Here is a 13,355-nt window from a genome sequence, read left to right as displayed (position 1 = left end):
CCCGCCCCCCCCCCACCCCCAGGCGGCGACGACGGGAGGGATGGGAGCACAGCCCCGTCCCTACGCTCCATCCCCGGGCGTGAGGCACAGGGGCTCCCGGGGGCCCCGCAGAGGGACCGGAACCGCCCCCCACCCGGGAGCGGAGGAGGAGTGACCCGGGGGTCCCGCATCCTCAGAGCCCGGTGCCGGGACGGGTCTCCCCCCGCGGGTGTTGGGGTCCCGGCGCCTCCGCTCGGGCCGCCACTGACCGGACCCTCACCCGGGGGGTTCGGAAGGGGGGTGGGACGGAGGCAGATGCGGCAGCGGATGGCGAGGCGGCCCCGCGAGCACCGCTGGGACGGCGGTCCTCTCCCGAGGGGGACAGAGCGGTGCGGGGCCATTAAGTGGGTCTGCGGGGCACACGGCGCGACCCCCACCCCGGCGGCGCCGGAAAGCGACGTGGAACTCCACCGGCCCCACCGCCCCCGTTCCGATCCCCGCTCCGACGGGTTCCCCTCCCCACCCCCCGGCCGTCCCCCCTCCCCGTCCCGCTCCGCCCTTTGCCGCACAGCTCAGCACACTCCCGGGGTCGGTTCGGCCGTTTATTCCGCTCCTCGTTTCTCCGCCGCCTGCTGCCTCATCAGCTGCGCGTACAGCCCGCCGCGCCGCAGCAGCTCCTCGTGCGTGCCGACCTGTGGGGGGGGGGTCACCGTGAGCCCCGACCCCCAAAGCCCCATCCCCACCCCCGGCTCCTCCCCGTCCCCGCCCAACGCGGCTCAGCCCCCTCCCCTCCGATCCCTCCCCCCCCACCGGCCCCAGCCGACCCCCGGGTCTCCCTCCCCCCCCGTTCCGCTCACCTCGGCCACGCGTCCCCCCGCCAGCACCACGATGCGGTTCGCCCCCCGCACGGTGCTCAGGCGGTGCGCGATGAGCAGCACCGTCCGGCCCCGCGCCGCCTTCTCCAGCGCCGCCTGCACCGCCCGCTCCGCCTCCGCGTCCAAAGCGCTGGTGGCCTCGTCCAGCAGCAGCACGGCCGGAGCCTTCAGCAGCGCCCTCGCCAAAGCCACGCGCTGCCGTTGCCCCCCGGACAGCGCCGCGCCGCGCTCACCCACCACGGTGCCGTAACCGTCGGGGAACGCCCGGATGAAGCCGTCGGCGTCGGCCATGCGGGCGGCAGCGAAAACCTCCTGGTCCGACGCGCCCGGTTTGCCGAAGCGGATGTTCTCCATGATGGTGGTGCCGAACAGAACCGGCTCCTGCGGGGGCGGCACCGCGCTCAGCGCTGACCCGGCCCGGACGGACCGTAACACCGCCCCATCCCCGCCCTCACCTGGCTGATGAAGCCGATGACGCGGCCGCGCAGCCACGAGGGATCCAACGAGGCGATGTCCCGGCCGTCCAACGTGATGCTGCCCTCGGTGGGCTCATAGAAGCGCTCCAGCAGCGCCGCCACCGTCGACTTCCCTGTGCCAAAGCAGCAGCGCAGTGATGACATCGCTATGATGTAAATCACTATGACATCACAGCTGTGACATCATCGCTATGACATCATCACAGTGACATCATCACTGCTGCGACATCACAGCTGTGACATCACCACCGTGCCATCATCACTGTGACATCACCACCATGACATCACCATGGTGACACTGGTCCCACATCACCCCGGCCCCATGGGATCGATGCCCCCCATGGCTGCACCACCCCCAGGTCAACCTTGGCCACCTCCCCCCGCTGGCACGGGGCTCCACGTCCCCATAGTCCCAATGGTGGAGCCGCGCTGTGGGGTGGGGGTGCTGTGCCACCATGGGGGTCCCACACCCGCACTGTCACCTCCTCCCGAGGGTCCCACGATGGCCACGGTCTCCCCGGGGGGCAGCGTGAGGCTGAAGTCCTGCAGCACGGGGTGCCCAGGGCGAGTGGGGTAACTGTGGGGGGAGGGCAGTGAGGGGCTGTGGGGCGGATCAATGGGGCAGGGGGAGCAGTGGGGGGGGGGCTGACCTGAAGGAGACGTTCTTGAAGGCGATGTGGCCCAGCAGTGAGTGGCTGGGGATGGTGCCCCCCCCCCGCAGCGGCACTTGAGGCTCCAATGTCATGAACTCGAAGACGCGGGCGCCGGCGCTCAGCCCACGCACCACCTGCAATGGGGGGGGGGTGGGGGGAGAGGCAGAGTGTCCCCAACCCCATGGACCCCCCCCTCCAGCAGCTGAGACCCTGCAGGATCCCCCCTACCTGCCCAAAGAGGATGGAGATGTTGGCCAGGGACCTGTGGGCATGGGGGTGAGCTCAGGATGAGGTGACATGGGGGGGGACATTGAGTGGGGCATAGAGCTGTGACTGGGGGGATGACATGGGGGGGTGACACTGACCTCTGCACCGTCTGTGAGGCCACCAGGAACGACATGAGGTCACCAGGTGAGAGCTGATCCCCAGCCATCAGCGAGCCGCCCACAAAGATGGTCCCCAGCACAATGCCTGTGGGTGCGTGCTGCTTGTAGGGCCTGCCCCCCAACAGGCCCTGTAACCCCAACAGGCCCTGCCCCTCCAACAGGTTCTGCCCCCCAAAAAAGGTCCTGTCCCCCCAAAAAGGTTCTCAACCTCTCAAGAGATCCTGATCCCCTCAATAGGTCCTGCCACCCCAAATAGGCCCTGCCCCCCCAATATGTCCTGCCCCCCAAGTAGGCACTGCCACCCCAATAGGCCCCGCTCCCCCAGAAAGGTCTTGTCCCCACAAAAACAGCTCCTGAACCCCTCGAGAGGCCCTGATCCCTTCAGTATGTCCTGCCACCCCAACAGGTTTTGCCCCCCCCCAATAAGTCCTGACCCCCCCAATAGGTCTTAGCCCCCAGTAGGTCATACCCCCTCAATAGGTCCTGACATCCCCAAAAGGTTCTGCCCCTCCAGTAGGTCCTGACCCCCCCCCCCAATCAGTTCTGCCACCCCAAAAAGGTCCTGACCCCCCGATAGTTCTTGCCCCCCAACGTGCCCTGCCCCCCCAGTAGCTCCTGCCCCCTCCATAGTCCCCACACCCCCCCAGTGGCTCTGCCCCCCGTCCCCCCCCGCTGACCGTTCAGTGCCAGGTTGGACAGCCCCTGGAAGGCGGCGATTCCCAGCCCCAGCCGTTGGCTCATCCCGCTGGAGCGCTCGGCCTCAGCGCAGTACAGCCTATGGGCAGAGGGGGGGGACGATGGCATGGGAAGGGGGGGGGGTCAAGCAGTGGGAGCCCCCATGGCCCCATTGCTCTCCCTACCTCGCCTGCTGCTCCTCCATGGCGAAGGCGCGCACGGTGCGCACGTTGCCCAGCACCTCGTCAGCCACCCCCGTGGCTTTGGCCACCTGCACCAACGGGGACGTGGCTGCACATCACACTGCGGGGATGGGGGACCCCATATCTCACGTGTCCCCCACCCCTCTCACCCCGTTACCTGTTCCTGTGCCTGGCGGGACAGCGCCCGCAGCACGGAGCCCAGCGCGGCGCCGGCGCCCACCAGGGCGGGCAGCACCAGCAGCAGCAGCACCGTGAGCCGGGGGGACAACAGGTACAGGGACACAACACAGCCTGCAGCCTGAGTGCTGCTGCGCAGGCCCTAAGGGGGACACGGTCATGGGGGGTATTGGGGTATTGGGGGCAATGGGGATATTGGGGACACTGGGGGGGAGCAGGGGGGTCGGTGCTGGGCCCCACCTGCGAGATGATGAGCTTAAAGGAGGACTTGAACTCCTGCACGTCGGCCGTGAGCCGCGCCACCAGCTGCCCCGTGCGGTGCGCATCGAAGAACGCCACGTCCTGCCTGCAGGGGGCGCTGCAGCCACTGTGCGCCCCCCATCCCCTCACCACCCCCATCTGTGTCCCCTCAGCCCCTATGGCTGCGTGTCCCCCGTGCCCCCCCTCCCCGTGTGCTCCCACCCCCGATGTCCACCACGTTTCCACACCCCCCATCCATAGGTGCCCCCTCCCCTCTGTCCTCATACCCCCCCAGCTCTGCACCCTTCATCCCGTGTCCCACACAGCCCCACGTCACCCCGTCCCTACATCCCTGTCTCCATTTGACCCCTGCCCCCACGTCCACCCCACCCTCATATCTGCCTCTGTGCCCCCATTTCCACGCTGCCTCCCATATCCCCGCTGCTTTGTGCCCCATGCCCTGTCCCCACATCCCCCCCATCTCCACATCCCAATCCCACCCCCCCACCAGCCCCTTTCCCCACGTCCCCCATGTCCCTCTGTGCCCCCCCTACCGCAGCAGGGACACAAACAGAGCCTTCCTCATGCTGGCAGCCACCTGCTCCCCAACGCGGGACAGCAGCGCGATGTACCCGAAGGTCAGCAGGGCCTGCGGGGCGTGGGGTCAGCGTGTGGGTCAGGGTGTGGGTCAGGGTGTGGGTCAGGGTGTGGGTCAGGGCATGGGGTGGCACCCACCTGCAGGCTGTAGAGGCCGAGCAGGCGCAGCGCGGGGGGGCGGGCAGCACGCAGGTACCCCTCCATGTGGGTCCGTGCCCCACGGGCCACCACGTCCACCAGCTGCCCCAGCAGCACCGGGATCTGCACGTTGAGCAGCGCTGCACCCAGAGCGAGCTGGGGGGGATGGGGACAGAGGGTGTCAGTGGGGGGGAACCTCAGGGGGGTGGACATGGGGATGGGATGGTGATAGGGATGAGAATAGAGATGGGAATGAGGGTATGAATGGGAACAGAACACGGGTAACAACAGGGACAGGGATGGGGACAGGGAAACAGGCATCAGTGGGATGGGATGGGGTGGGGTGGGATGAATGGGATGGGATGGGATGGGATGGGATGGGGATGGGATGGGATGGGATGGGATGGGATGGGATGGGGATGGGATGGGGATGGGATGGGATGGGATGGGATGGGGTCGGATGGGATGGGATGGGGATGGGATGGGGATGGGATGGGGTGGGATGGGATGGGATGGGGTGGGATGGGGTGGGATGGGATGGGATGGACACACATGGATATGGGGATAAGGACAGGGATGGGGATGCAAATAGGGATGGGAATGAAGAGATGAATGGGAACAAGGGCACGGGTAAGAGGGGGGACAGGGACGGGGACAGGGAAGTGGATGGGGGCGGGGACAGGGATGGGACGGGGTCAGGTGAGGTAAAGGGGGCGGGGACAGAGGGACGGGGACAGGGGTTAGACGGGCACAGGGACGCGGACAGGGACAGGGATGGGGGCAGGACGGGACGGGACGCCCCCCCGGTTCCCCCCCCCCGTCTCACCACGACGGCAGCGGACAGAGCGAGGAGCTGCGGGCGGAGCATGGCCCAGAACGCGGCCCATTGGAACTCGGGCTCGGGGCGCGGGGCGGCGGCGGGGACGGCGGCGGGGACGGGGCGGACATCGCTCTCCTGGCACCGCGCTGCGACCCCCAGCGCCGCCCCCGCGCAGCCCAACGCCAGCCCCGCCGGGACCAGCAGCGCTGCGGGGCGCGGTGTGAAGCTCGGTGTGAAGCTCGGTGCGGGGCTCGGTGCGGGGCGCGGTGCGGGGCGGAGCGTGGATCCGCCATTCCTGCAGCTGCGGGGCGCCGTGAGCGCCCATCCCGGGCACGGCTCCCCCCCCCCCTCCCTCCGCCCGCCCCCCGCCCGGTACCTGAGCAGCGCCGCCCGCACCGCGCGCAGCCCGCAGCCCGCCCGGCCCGCACACAGCAGCAGCAGCATGGCGGCACCGCGGAAGGGGCGGGGCGGGGGGAGGAGCTGCACCCGGCGGCGCCGCCACCTCCGGCCGGGATCCCGCACCGAGCCCCGCAGCTCGGAGCGCAGCGAGACCACAAAGCGACCCCGACCCGCAGCCCCGGGCGGTGCGGGACAGCGGCCATGGATCCACGGGGGGGTCGGGGCCTGAACCGGGCGGTGCGGGGCATAGAATGAATGAGGGGCGGCAGGTGAGAGCGGGACCGGGGAGCGGGGACACAGAGACTGGGACGGACGGACGGGAGGGGACAGAGCGACGGGGGGACGGCGGGACACACGGACACGGGACACACGGACACGGGACACGCGGACACGGGACACGCGGACACGGGGCACAGCGAGAGTCGGGGGATGCGGACACCGCGACATTCGGGCACGGGGACGGCGGGGCTGGGCACAGCGGGGGGCGCGGGGACAGCGGGACGTGGGACTCACGGACACGGGGTGAGTTGGGCACGGGGACAGTGGGACAAAGGGACGGCGGGACAAAGGGACGCGGGGATGCGGGTACGCGGGACCCACGCGCTGCCCCCACCGCAGACCCCCACCCCGGGGGCAGCGCCGCGTGTCCCCAGCTGCCGTGACCCCCACGCGTGTCCCGTGTCTCCGTGGTTCCGCCCCCCCCACGCCCCCCCCGTTCCTCCAGCGCTATTTTTGGCCGCGGGGTATGTTCGGTGCGGGGGGGCCGCGTCCCGGCGCGGGGACACCCGATGCCGCGGGGGGGTCAGAGCGGGGACAGCGCGTCCCGGCGGCCCCGCACCGCCCGCTGCTGAATCACGGCCCGGGACGGCCCCCCCCGCGCGTGGGGCGGTGCCGCGGCTCCACCTGCGGGTCCGGTCGGGCTCCGCCTCACGCGGGACGGGACCGACGGCGGATGCGGAGCGGCGGTACGGGGCGGGGGGGGCGACCCGGAGTGTGAGGGGGTCCCGGAGCGGCCCGGCGGGTGGGGGTCCCACGCTGTGCCGAGGGAACCGGGGTCACGTGGAGCTTCAGGAGGCGGGGGGGGGGGGGGGGGGAGGGGGTCCCTTAATTCCTCAGGGCTCCCCTGTCCCTTCCCGCTGGGGGGTTCCCGTGGGTCTCCCCATCGTTCCCCAATGTTCCAGGGGTCCCGTCCTGCCTCGCGGGTGGGGGATGTTCTGTGGGTCCCATCCTGCCCCACTTAACGGGGTCCCGTCCTGCCCGAAGTTCTACTTCAGATTAATAGGAATCCCATCCTTCCCCAACGGCTCCGGGGGTCCCGTCCCGCCTTGGGGGTCCCGTCCTCCCCGGGGAGCTGGGGGCTGTTCCAGGTGTCCCATCCTTCTCCAAAGCCCTGGGGGTCCCATCCTTCTGGGGAGGTCCCGGGGGTCCCATCCTTCCCCAGTTGGGGGCTCTGTGCTCCCATCCTTCCCTGGGTGCTGGGTGTCCCCTCCTGCCCCCAGGTTTCTGTTCCTCATCCCGCCGGGTGAATCCCATCGTTCGCCCGGTATCCGGGGCTTCGCACCCCGCCCGGGGGGGCCGTGGGGGTCCGTTCCCTGCCAGATCTCCGCGCTTCCCGGCACGTCCCGCCCCCTCCGCGCTGCGGCCGCGGGGCTGTGGGTGCGGCGGCGAACCGGGCGGGATTGCGTGGCGCTGCCCGGGGCCGACCCTGCGGGGCACTGCGGGCTGCCAGCTCACGGCATCCCCATGCGGGGCACGCGGGCGGCGCGCTGCGGCCTCCCCGGCATTTCCTGCGCGGTGACAGCTCACCCGCACGGCGCGGCGTGGGGCGGGGGAGGGGACTCCGCGCCTCCCCACGAGCCGTGCCCACAACGGGGGGATCCCGCATCGCTGCCCCCCTGTAGGAGCGATGGCGGAGGCTGAGTATCACCGTCTGGAGGACCCCGAGGAGGAATCCCCTCCGGGTGAGGAGGAGCTGCTGCTGCACGTCACCGAGGGGCGGCAAGGTGGGTACAGGGGGGGGCAACGGGGTTGGGGGGGGCACTGAAGCACGGCCCTGCTGACCCCCCCCCCCCGGTGTTTCCCCCTCAGGCTCCTGGCACCACATCAAGAACCTGGATGATTTCTTCACCAAGATATCCTGCTGCGCCCCATGGGGGGAAAGGCCGGGGGTGGGAACCGGGCGGGTGGGGGGATGGGGGGGTGGTGTCACAGGGGCGTGATCCTTAACCCCCCCAACATCTACCACTTCCACCAGAAGAACGGCTTTGCCTGCATGCTGCTGTCCGACCTCTTTGAGCTGGGGTGAGTGTGTTCCCCCCTCCGCCCTCCCCTCCATGATGCGCCCCCTGACCCCCCCGCTCCCCCCAGGCAGTTTGTGTTCGTGGTGGCGTTCAGCGCGTTCCTGCTGTGCTGTGTGCGCTACGACGTGCTCTTTGCCGACCGGCCTCTCAACCGCAGCCACGTCCCCCCCGAGCGCAGTAAGGTGACGCTGCCCGACGCGGTGCTGCCCGCGCCCCAGTGCGCACAGAGGTGACTGGGGGGCTGGGGGGGGGTGAAGGGAGCCCTGGGGATGGGACCCCCCATAAGCCGTGGCTCCCCCTGCAGGATCGCCGCCAGCGGTTGGCTGGTCTTCCTGCTGGCCATGGCGGCGTTGTTCTGGCTGTGCCGCCTGCTGAAGGTGCTGCGCGGACTGTTCGACTACTGGGACATCCGCCGCTTCTATGGGGAGGCGCTGCGCATCCCCGCGGTGAGCGGTGGGGGGGGGGGGGGGGCGGTGGGACACCGGTACCGGTGCCGGGGTGTCAGTTCGGCATCGGTGCCGGAGCCGTGAGGGTGTCGGTGCCGTGGGGATGACACGCTGATGTGGGGACACCGGTGCCGTGGGGCTGGTGCCGGTGCCGTGGGGACACCGGTGCCACAGTGGTGGTGTCAGTGCCATGGCCCTACTGGTGTCACCGGGTGCTGGTGCCAGTGTGGGGACGTGGGTTCCGTTGCTGCGGTGCCGGTGCCGTGGCAGCTCCTGGGCTGATGCAGGGACTGTGGTGCCGTGGGGGTGCCCGTGCCATGCGAGTGGCAGCACCACCGTGGGGCCACCGGTGCCGTGTCGGTGGTGTCGAGGAGCTCTGAGCCCCCTCCCCGTGTTGTTGGCGCAGGGTGAGCTGTGCAACTACAGCTGGCAGGAGGTGCAGGCGCGGCTCATTGGCCTGCAGCGCGAGCAGCAGCTGTGCGTGCACAAACGGGAGCTGACGGAGCTGGACATCCACCACCGCATCCTGCGCTTCAGCAACTACACCGTGGCCATGGTCAACAAGTCGCTGCTGCCCGTGCGCTTCCGCCTCCCTCTGCTGGGCCCCGTCGTGTTCCTGACGCGGGGGCTGCTCTACAACCTGGAGCTGCTGCTGTTCCGCGGCCCCGGCGCGTTGTTCCTCAACTCCTGGAGCCTGCGGCCTCAATACAAGCGAGCGGGGGAGCGGCTGGCGCTGGCCCGGCGCCTGGCCCGGAGCACGGTGCTGCTGGGAGCCGCCAACCTGCTGCTGTGCCCGCTGGTCTTGGTGTGGCAGCTGCTCTACGCCTTCTTCAGCTACGCCGAGGTGCTGCGGCGCCGGCCGGGCGTCCTGGGCACGCGGCGCTGGTCGTTGTATGGTCGGCTCTACCTGCGCCACTTCAACGAGCTGCAGCACGAGCTGACGGCGCGGCTGGGCCGCGGGCACCGCCCGGCAACGCGCTACATGAACTCCTTCCCCAGCCCCACCATGGCCGTGCTGGCCCGACACGTCGCGTTCTTCGCCGGCTCCGTGCTGGCCGTGCTCATCGCGCTCACCGTGTACGACGAAGACGTGCTGACCGTGCAGCACATCCTCACCGCCATCACGCTGCTGGGGCTGCTGCTCACTGTTGCCAGGTGGGTGCACAGCACGGCTCTCTGTTGGGCCATGCAGTGCCATGCTGTGCCATGTTGGGCCATGACATGCCATGCTGTGCCACAATGCGCCGTGTTGGGCCATACAATACCACGCAGTGCCATGCAGTGCCACGTTGAGCCATGTAGTGCCATGCAGTGACATGGTGTGCCATGCTGTGCCATGTTGGGCGATGCAGCACCATGCTGTGCTATGCTATGTCATGCTGGTCCATGACATGCCATGCAGTGCTATGCAGTGCCATGTTGGGCCATGCAGCGCCATGCTGTGCCATGTTGGGCCATGACATACCATGTTGCACCATGCAGTGCCATGCTTTGCCATGTTGGGCCATGCAGCGCCATGCTGCTCCATGCTGTTCCATGCTGTGACATGACATGCCACGTTGTACCATGCAGTGCCATGTTACACCCCGTTGTGAAATGCTGTGCCGTGCTGTGCCTTGTTGTGCCACACTGTGCCATGCCCAGTCACACTGTGCAGTGCCGTGTCTCACTGTGCCGCACTGTGCCACACACTACTGCACCACACCATGCTGTGCTGTACCACACTGTGCAGTGCCATGCTGTGTTGTGATGTGCTGTGCTGTGCCATGCCACGCTGTGTGCTGTGCCGTGCTGTGCCGTGCTGTGCCATGCTGTGCCATGCCGTGCCGTGTTGTGCCATGCTGTGCCATGCTGTTCCATGCCATGCTGTGCCGTGCTGTGCTGTGTTGGGCCATGCTGTGCCACACTGTGCTGTGCTGTGCTTTGCCATGCTGTGCTGTGCCATGCTGTGCCATGCTGTGCTGTGCTGTGCTGTGCTGTGCCATGCTGCAGCACACTGTTGTGCCGTGCTGTGCCATGCTGTGCCATGCTGTGCCGCACTGTGCTGTGCCATGCTGTGCCGTGCCATGCCGTGCTGTGCCATGCTGTGCTGTGCCATGCTGCAGCACACTGTTATGCCGTGCCGTGCTGTGCTGTGCCATGCTGTGCCGTGCCGTGCTGTGCTGTGCTGTGCTGCAGCACACTGTTGTGCCGTGCTGTGCCATGCTGTGCCACACTGTGCTGTGCCATGCTGTGCTGTGCCATGCTGTGCCATGCCATGCTGTGCTGTGCCATGCTGCAGCACACTGTTGTGCCGTGCTGTGCCATGCCATGCTGTGCTGTGCCATGCTGCAGCACACTGTTGTGCCGTGCTGTGCCATGCCATGCTGTGCTGTGCCATGCTGCAGCACACTGTTGCGCTGTGCCAGCACGCACCGTGCCGCGCCGTGCCATGCCGTGCTGTGCCCCCCCGCAGGTCGTTCATCCCGGACGAGCACTCGGTGCAGTGCCCGGAGCAGCTGCTGCAGCGCGTCCTGTTGCACACGCACTACATGCCCCAGCAGTGGCGGGGCAGCGCCGGCGCGGCGGAGACACGCAACGAGATGGGGCAGCTCTTCCAATACAAAGCGGTGAGTGCGGGACGGGGCGGCCCAGCCCGGAGCCCCGCCGCCCCCTGAGCGCTTTGCCCGCAGGTGTTCATCGTGGAGGAGCTGCTCAGCCCCATCCTCACGCCGCTCATCCTCATCTTCGCGCTGCCCCCCCGAGCTCTGGACATCGTCGATTTCTTCCGTAACTTCACGGTGGAGGTGGTGGGGGTGGGGGACGTCTGCTCCTTCGCGCAGCTGGACGTGCGCCGCCACGGGAACCCGCAGGTGAGGGGCAGGGTCGGGTGGGGGTTGGGGGGGGCACGGCCGTGTGCCGAGCCGCGCTCACCCGCTGCCCGCCCGCAGTGGCTGTCGGAGGGACAGACGGAGGCGTCCGTGTATCAGCGGGCGGAGAACGGCAAAACGGAGCTGTCGCTGATGCACTTCGCCATCTCCAACCCGCGCTGGCAGCCGCCGCCGCACAGCGGGATGTTCCTCAGCCACGTCAAGGAGCGGCTGCAGCGGGACGCGGCCCCGCACGGCCCGGCCGAGGGCGCCCTGCGAGCGTCCCTGCTGGGAGATGGATGCGCTGCGGTGAGAGCGAGTGGGGCCCTGGGGGGTCGTGGGGACGGCGGGGGCTGTGGGGTCACTGCGGGCTGTGGGGCCAGTTGATGCTGTGGGGCCAGTTGATGCTGTGGGGCTATTTGGGTTTTGGGGGACACGGGGGGCCATGGGGACGCTGGATGCCGTGTGGACACAGGGTATTGTGGGGCCATTTGGTGCTGTGAAGCCATTTAGTGCTATGGGGTCACTGGGTACCATGGGGACCTTGGCTGCCATGGGGACGCTGGGTGCCGTGGGGACACTGGGTGCCGCGGTGTAACCAGGTGCCGTGGTGTCACTGGGTGCCATGTCGGCCCGGTCCCCGCAGCCGGACGCCCTGCTCTCCAGTGTCCTGCCCCACCCACTGCTGGCGGCCGGGGCTCTGCTGCCCCGGGAGCGGCGCTTCGCTCAGCCCTGCAGCACGGCCAGCACCGCCGCCAGTGTCCTGCTGTCCCTGTCATCAGCACTGCCCAGGAGGGGACGAGGCCTTACAGAGAGCCCTGAGAGCACAGTGCCCGAGGAGAGGTGAGGGGGGGGTGGGATGGAATAAGGATGGGGATGGGATGGAATGGGAAAGGGATGGGATGGGATGGGATGGGATGGGATGGGATGGGATGGGATGGGATGGGATGGGATGGGATGGGATGGGGATGGGGGTAGGATGGGATGGAATAAGGATGGGGATGGGATGGGATGGGATGGAGGTGGGATGGGATGGGATGGGGGTGGGATGGGATGGGATGGGATGGAGGTGGGATGGGATGGGATGGGGATGGGATGGGATGGGATGGGATGGAATAAGGATGGGGATGGGATGTGGTGGGGGCTGGTGGCGGTTTGGGTGATGTGAGGTTGTGGCAGTGGGGTTCTCACTGGGCCGGGTTCTTACCCCATAGTGGAGCGGTGCCGCCCCGCAGCCCGGTGCTCAGTGAGTCCCACCTGCTCAGCCTGAGCCGCTCAGCAGTGCTGGCCGAGGTGGCCTCTGCCGAGATGAGCCTGCACGCCATCTACATCCACGAGGTGAGCAGTGCAGGGCGCACGGCCCCATCCCCGCCATCACACACCCCCTGCCCTGAGCCCCACCCTGCGTCCTGTCACCTCGTGCCCCACAACCAGCCCCACTTGGCCATCAGACCCCCCCACGCCACCAGCCCGCCCCATAATGCAGCCGGGCTGTGGGGCGGCGGTGGGACTCTGACCCTCTTCCCCCAGCTCCACCTGCAGCAGCAGCAGCAGAGCCCCGTGGGGCTGTGGGTGGCGGCAGGGGCTCCCAAGAGGCCCTCGGTGAGCGCAGGTGAGTGCCGCTGGGGGGCGGGGGGGGCTCCCAGACCCACACGGGGCTGTGGGGCGCTGACCTGCCCTGTGCCCTGTGCCCTGTGCCAGGCTCGGCCGTCCGCGCCTCGCAGCATGAGCTCCGGGAGATGCCGCTGGGTGGTTGGGCCGAGGAGGATGAGGATGAGGAGGATGAGGAGGAGGAAGAGCAGACGACAAGGTAGCTGTTCTGCGTGCAGCTCTGGGGAGCACAGCCCCAGCTCTTGGTGCCTGTTGGAGGATCATCTGGGGGTCTGCCCATGGGGACCCCCATCCAGCTGCATCCCCACGCAGTGCGGGGCCGTGGTGCTGCTGGGTGCTCCCGGCCCCCCCAGGTGCTATATTTATATGGGGGGCACGGCTGAGCCCAAGGGGGTCAGGGCCCCCCCGGCTGCCGTGGTCACGGTGGGGGCAGCGCTGGGCCCTGGGGAACCCCGGGGGGGCAAATAAAGGTTTACAGTGTGTTCTGCTGTGCTGAGTGCTGCAGTGGGGCTGGGGGCCGGTGCTGGGTGT

The 13,355-nt window shown here is 68.7% G+C and overlaps 2 protein-coding genes across 5 annotated transcripts; one reads left to right on the top strand and one right to left on the bottom strand.

Moving 5' to 3' along the window:
* Positions 1–567: 567 nt before the first annotated feature.
* On the bottom strand, positions 568–5,672 carry ABCB8 (ATP binding cassette subfamily B member 8). 3 transcript variants are annotated; one of them, XM_032442763.2, is made up of 15 exons: positions 5,596–5,672; positions 5,226–5,520; positions 4,400–4,555; positions 4,219–4,313; positions 3,665–3,770; positions 3,405–3,566; positions 3,230–3,315; positions 3,047–3,144; positions 2,349–2,454; positions 2,212–2,245; positions 1,981–2,117; positions 1,813–1,907; positions 1,310–1,443; positions 837–1,235; positions 568–671 (listed from the first exon to the last, which is right to left on the bottom strand). In XM_032442763.2, the coding sequence occupies exons 1-15, from the start codon at positions 5,661–5,663 to the stop codon at positions 582–584; spliced, it is 2,061 nt and encodes a 686-aa protein (XP_032298654.2). In that variant the 5' UTR covers positions 5,664–5,672; the 3' UTR covers positions 568–581. The 3 variants fall into 3 exon arrangements, 2 of the variants coding, with proteins under 2 accessions (XP_032298654.2, XP_085396883.1); XR_014943677.1 differs by lacking the exon at positions 2,212–2,245; XM_085540757.1 differs by having other exon boundaries at positions 5,226–5,672.
* Positions 5,673–5,688: 16 nt separating this feature from the next.
* Positions 5,689–13,306, top strand: ATG9B (autophagy related 9B). 2 transcript variants are annotated; one of them, XM_085540762.1, is made up of 14 exons: positions 5,689–5,887; positions 7,520–7,621; positions 7,707–7,752; positions 7,857–7,919; positions 7,986–8,147; positions 8,223–8,364; positions 8,771–9,519; positions 10,820–10,973; positions 11,037–11,216; positions 11,295–11,522; positions 11,860–12,056; positions 12,428–12,551; positions 12,744–12,825; positions 12,915–13,306. In XM_085540762.1, the coding sequence occupies exons 2-14, from the start codon at positions 7,525–7,527 to the stop codon at positions 13,025–13,027; spliced, it is 2,337 nt and encodes a 778-aa protein (XP_085396888.1). In that variant the 5' UTR covers positions 5,689–5,887; positions 7,520–7,524; the 3' UTR covers positions 13,028–13,306. The 2 variants fall into 2 exon arrangements, with proteins under 2 accessions (XP_085396888.1, XP_085396889.1); XM_085540763.1 differs by lacking the exon at positions 5,689–5,887 and adding an exon at positions 6,254–6,583.
* The last annotated feature ends 49 nt before the right edge of the window (positions 13,307–13,355 follow it).

The sequence above is a fragment of the Coturnix japonica genome, chromosome 2, assembly GCF_054131305.1.
Source record: "Coturnix japonica strain WE chromosome 2, WE-NBRP24, whole genome shotgun sequence".
Classification (NCBI taxonomy): Eukaryota; Metazoa; Chordata; class Aves; order Galliformes; family Phasianidae; genus Coturnix; species Coturnix japonica.
This window is presented reverse-complemented; position numbering and strand designations above follow the sequence as displayed.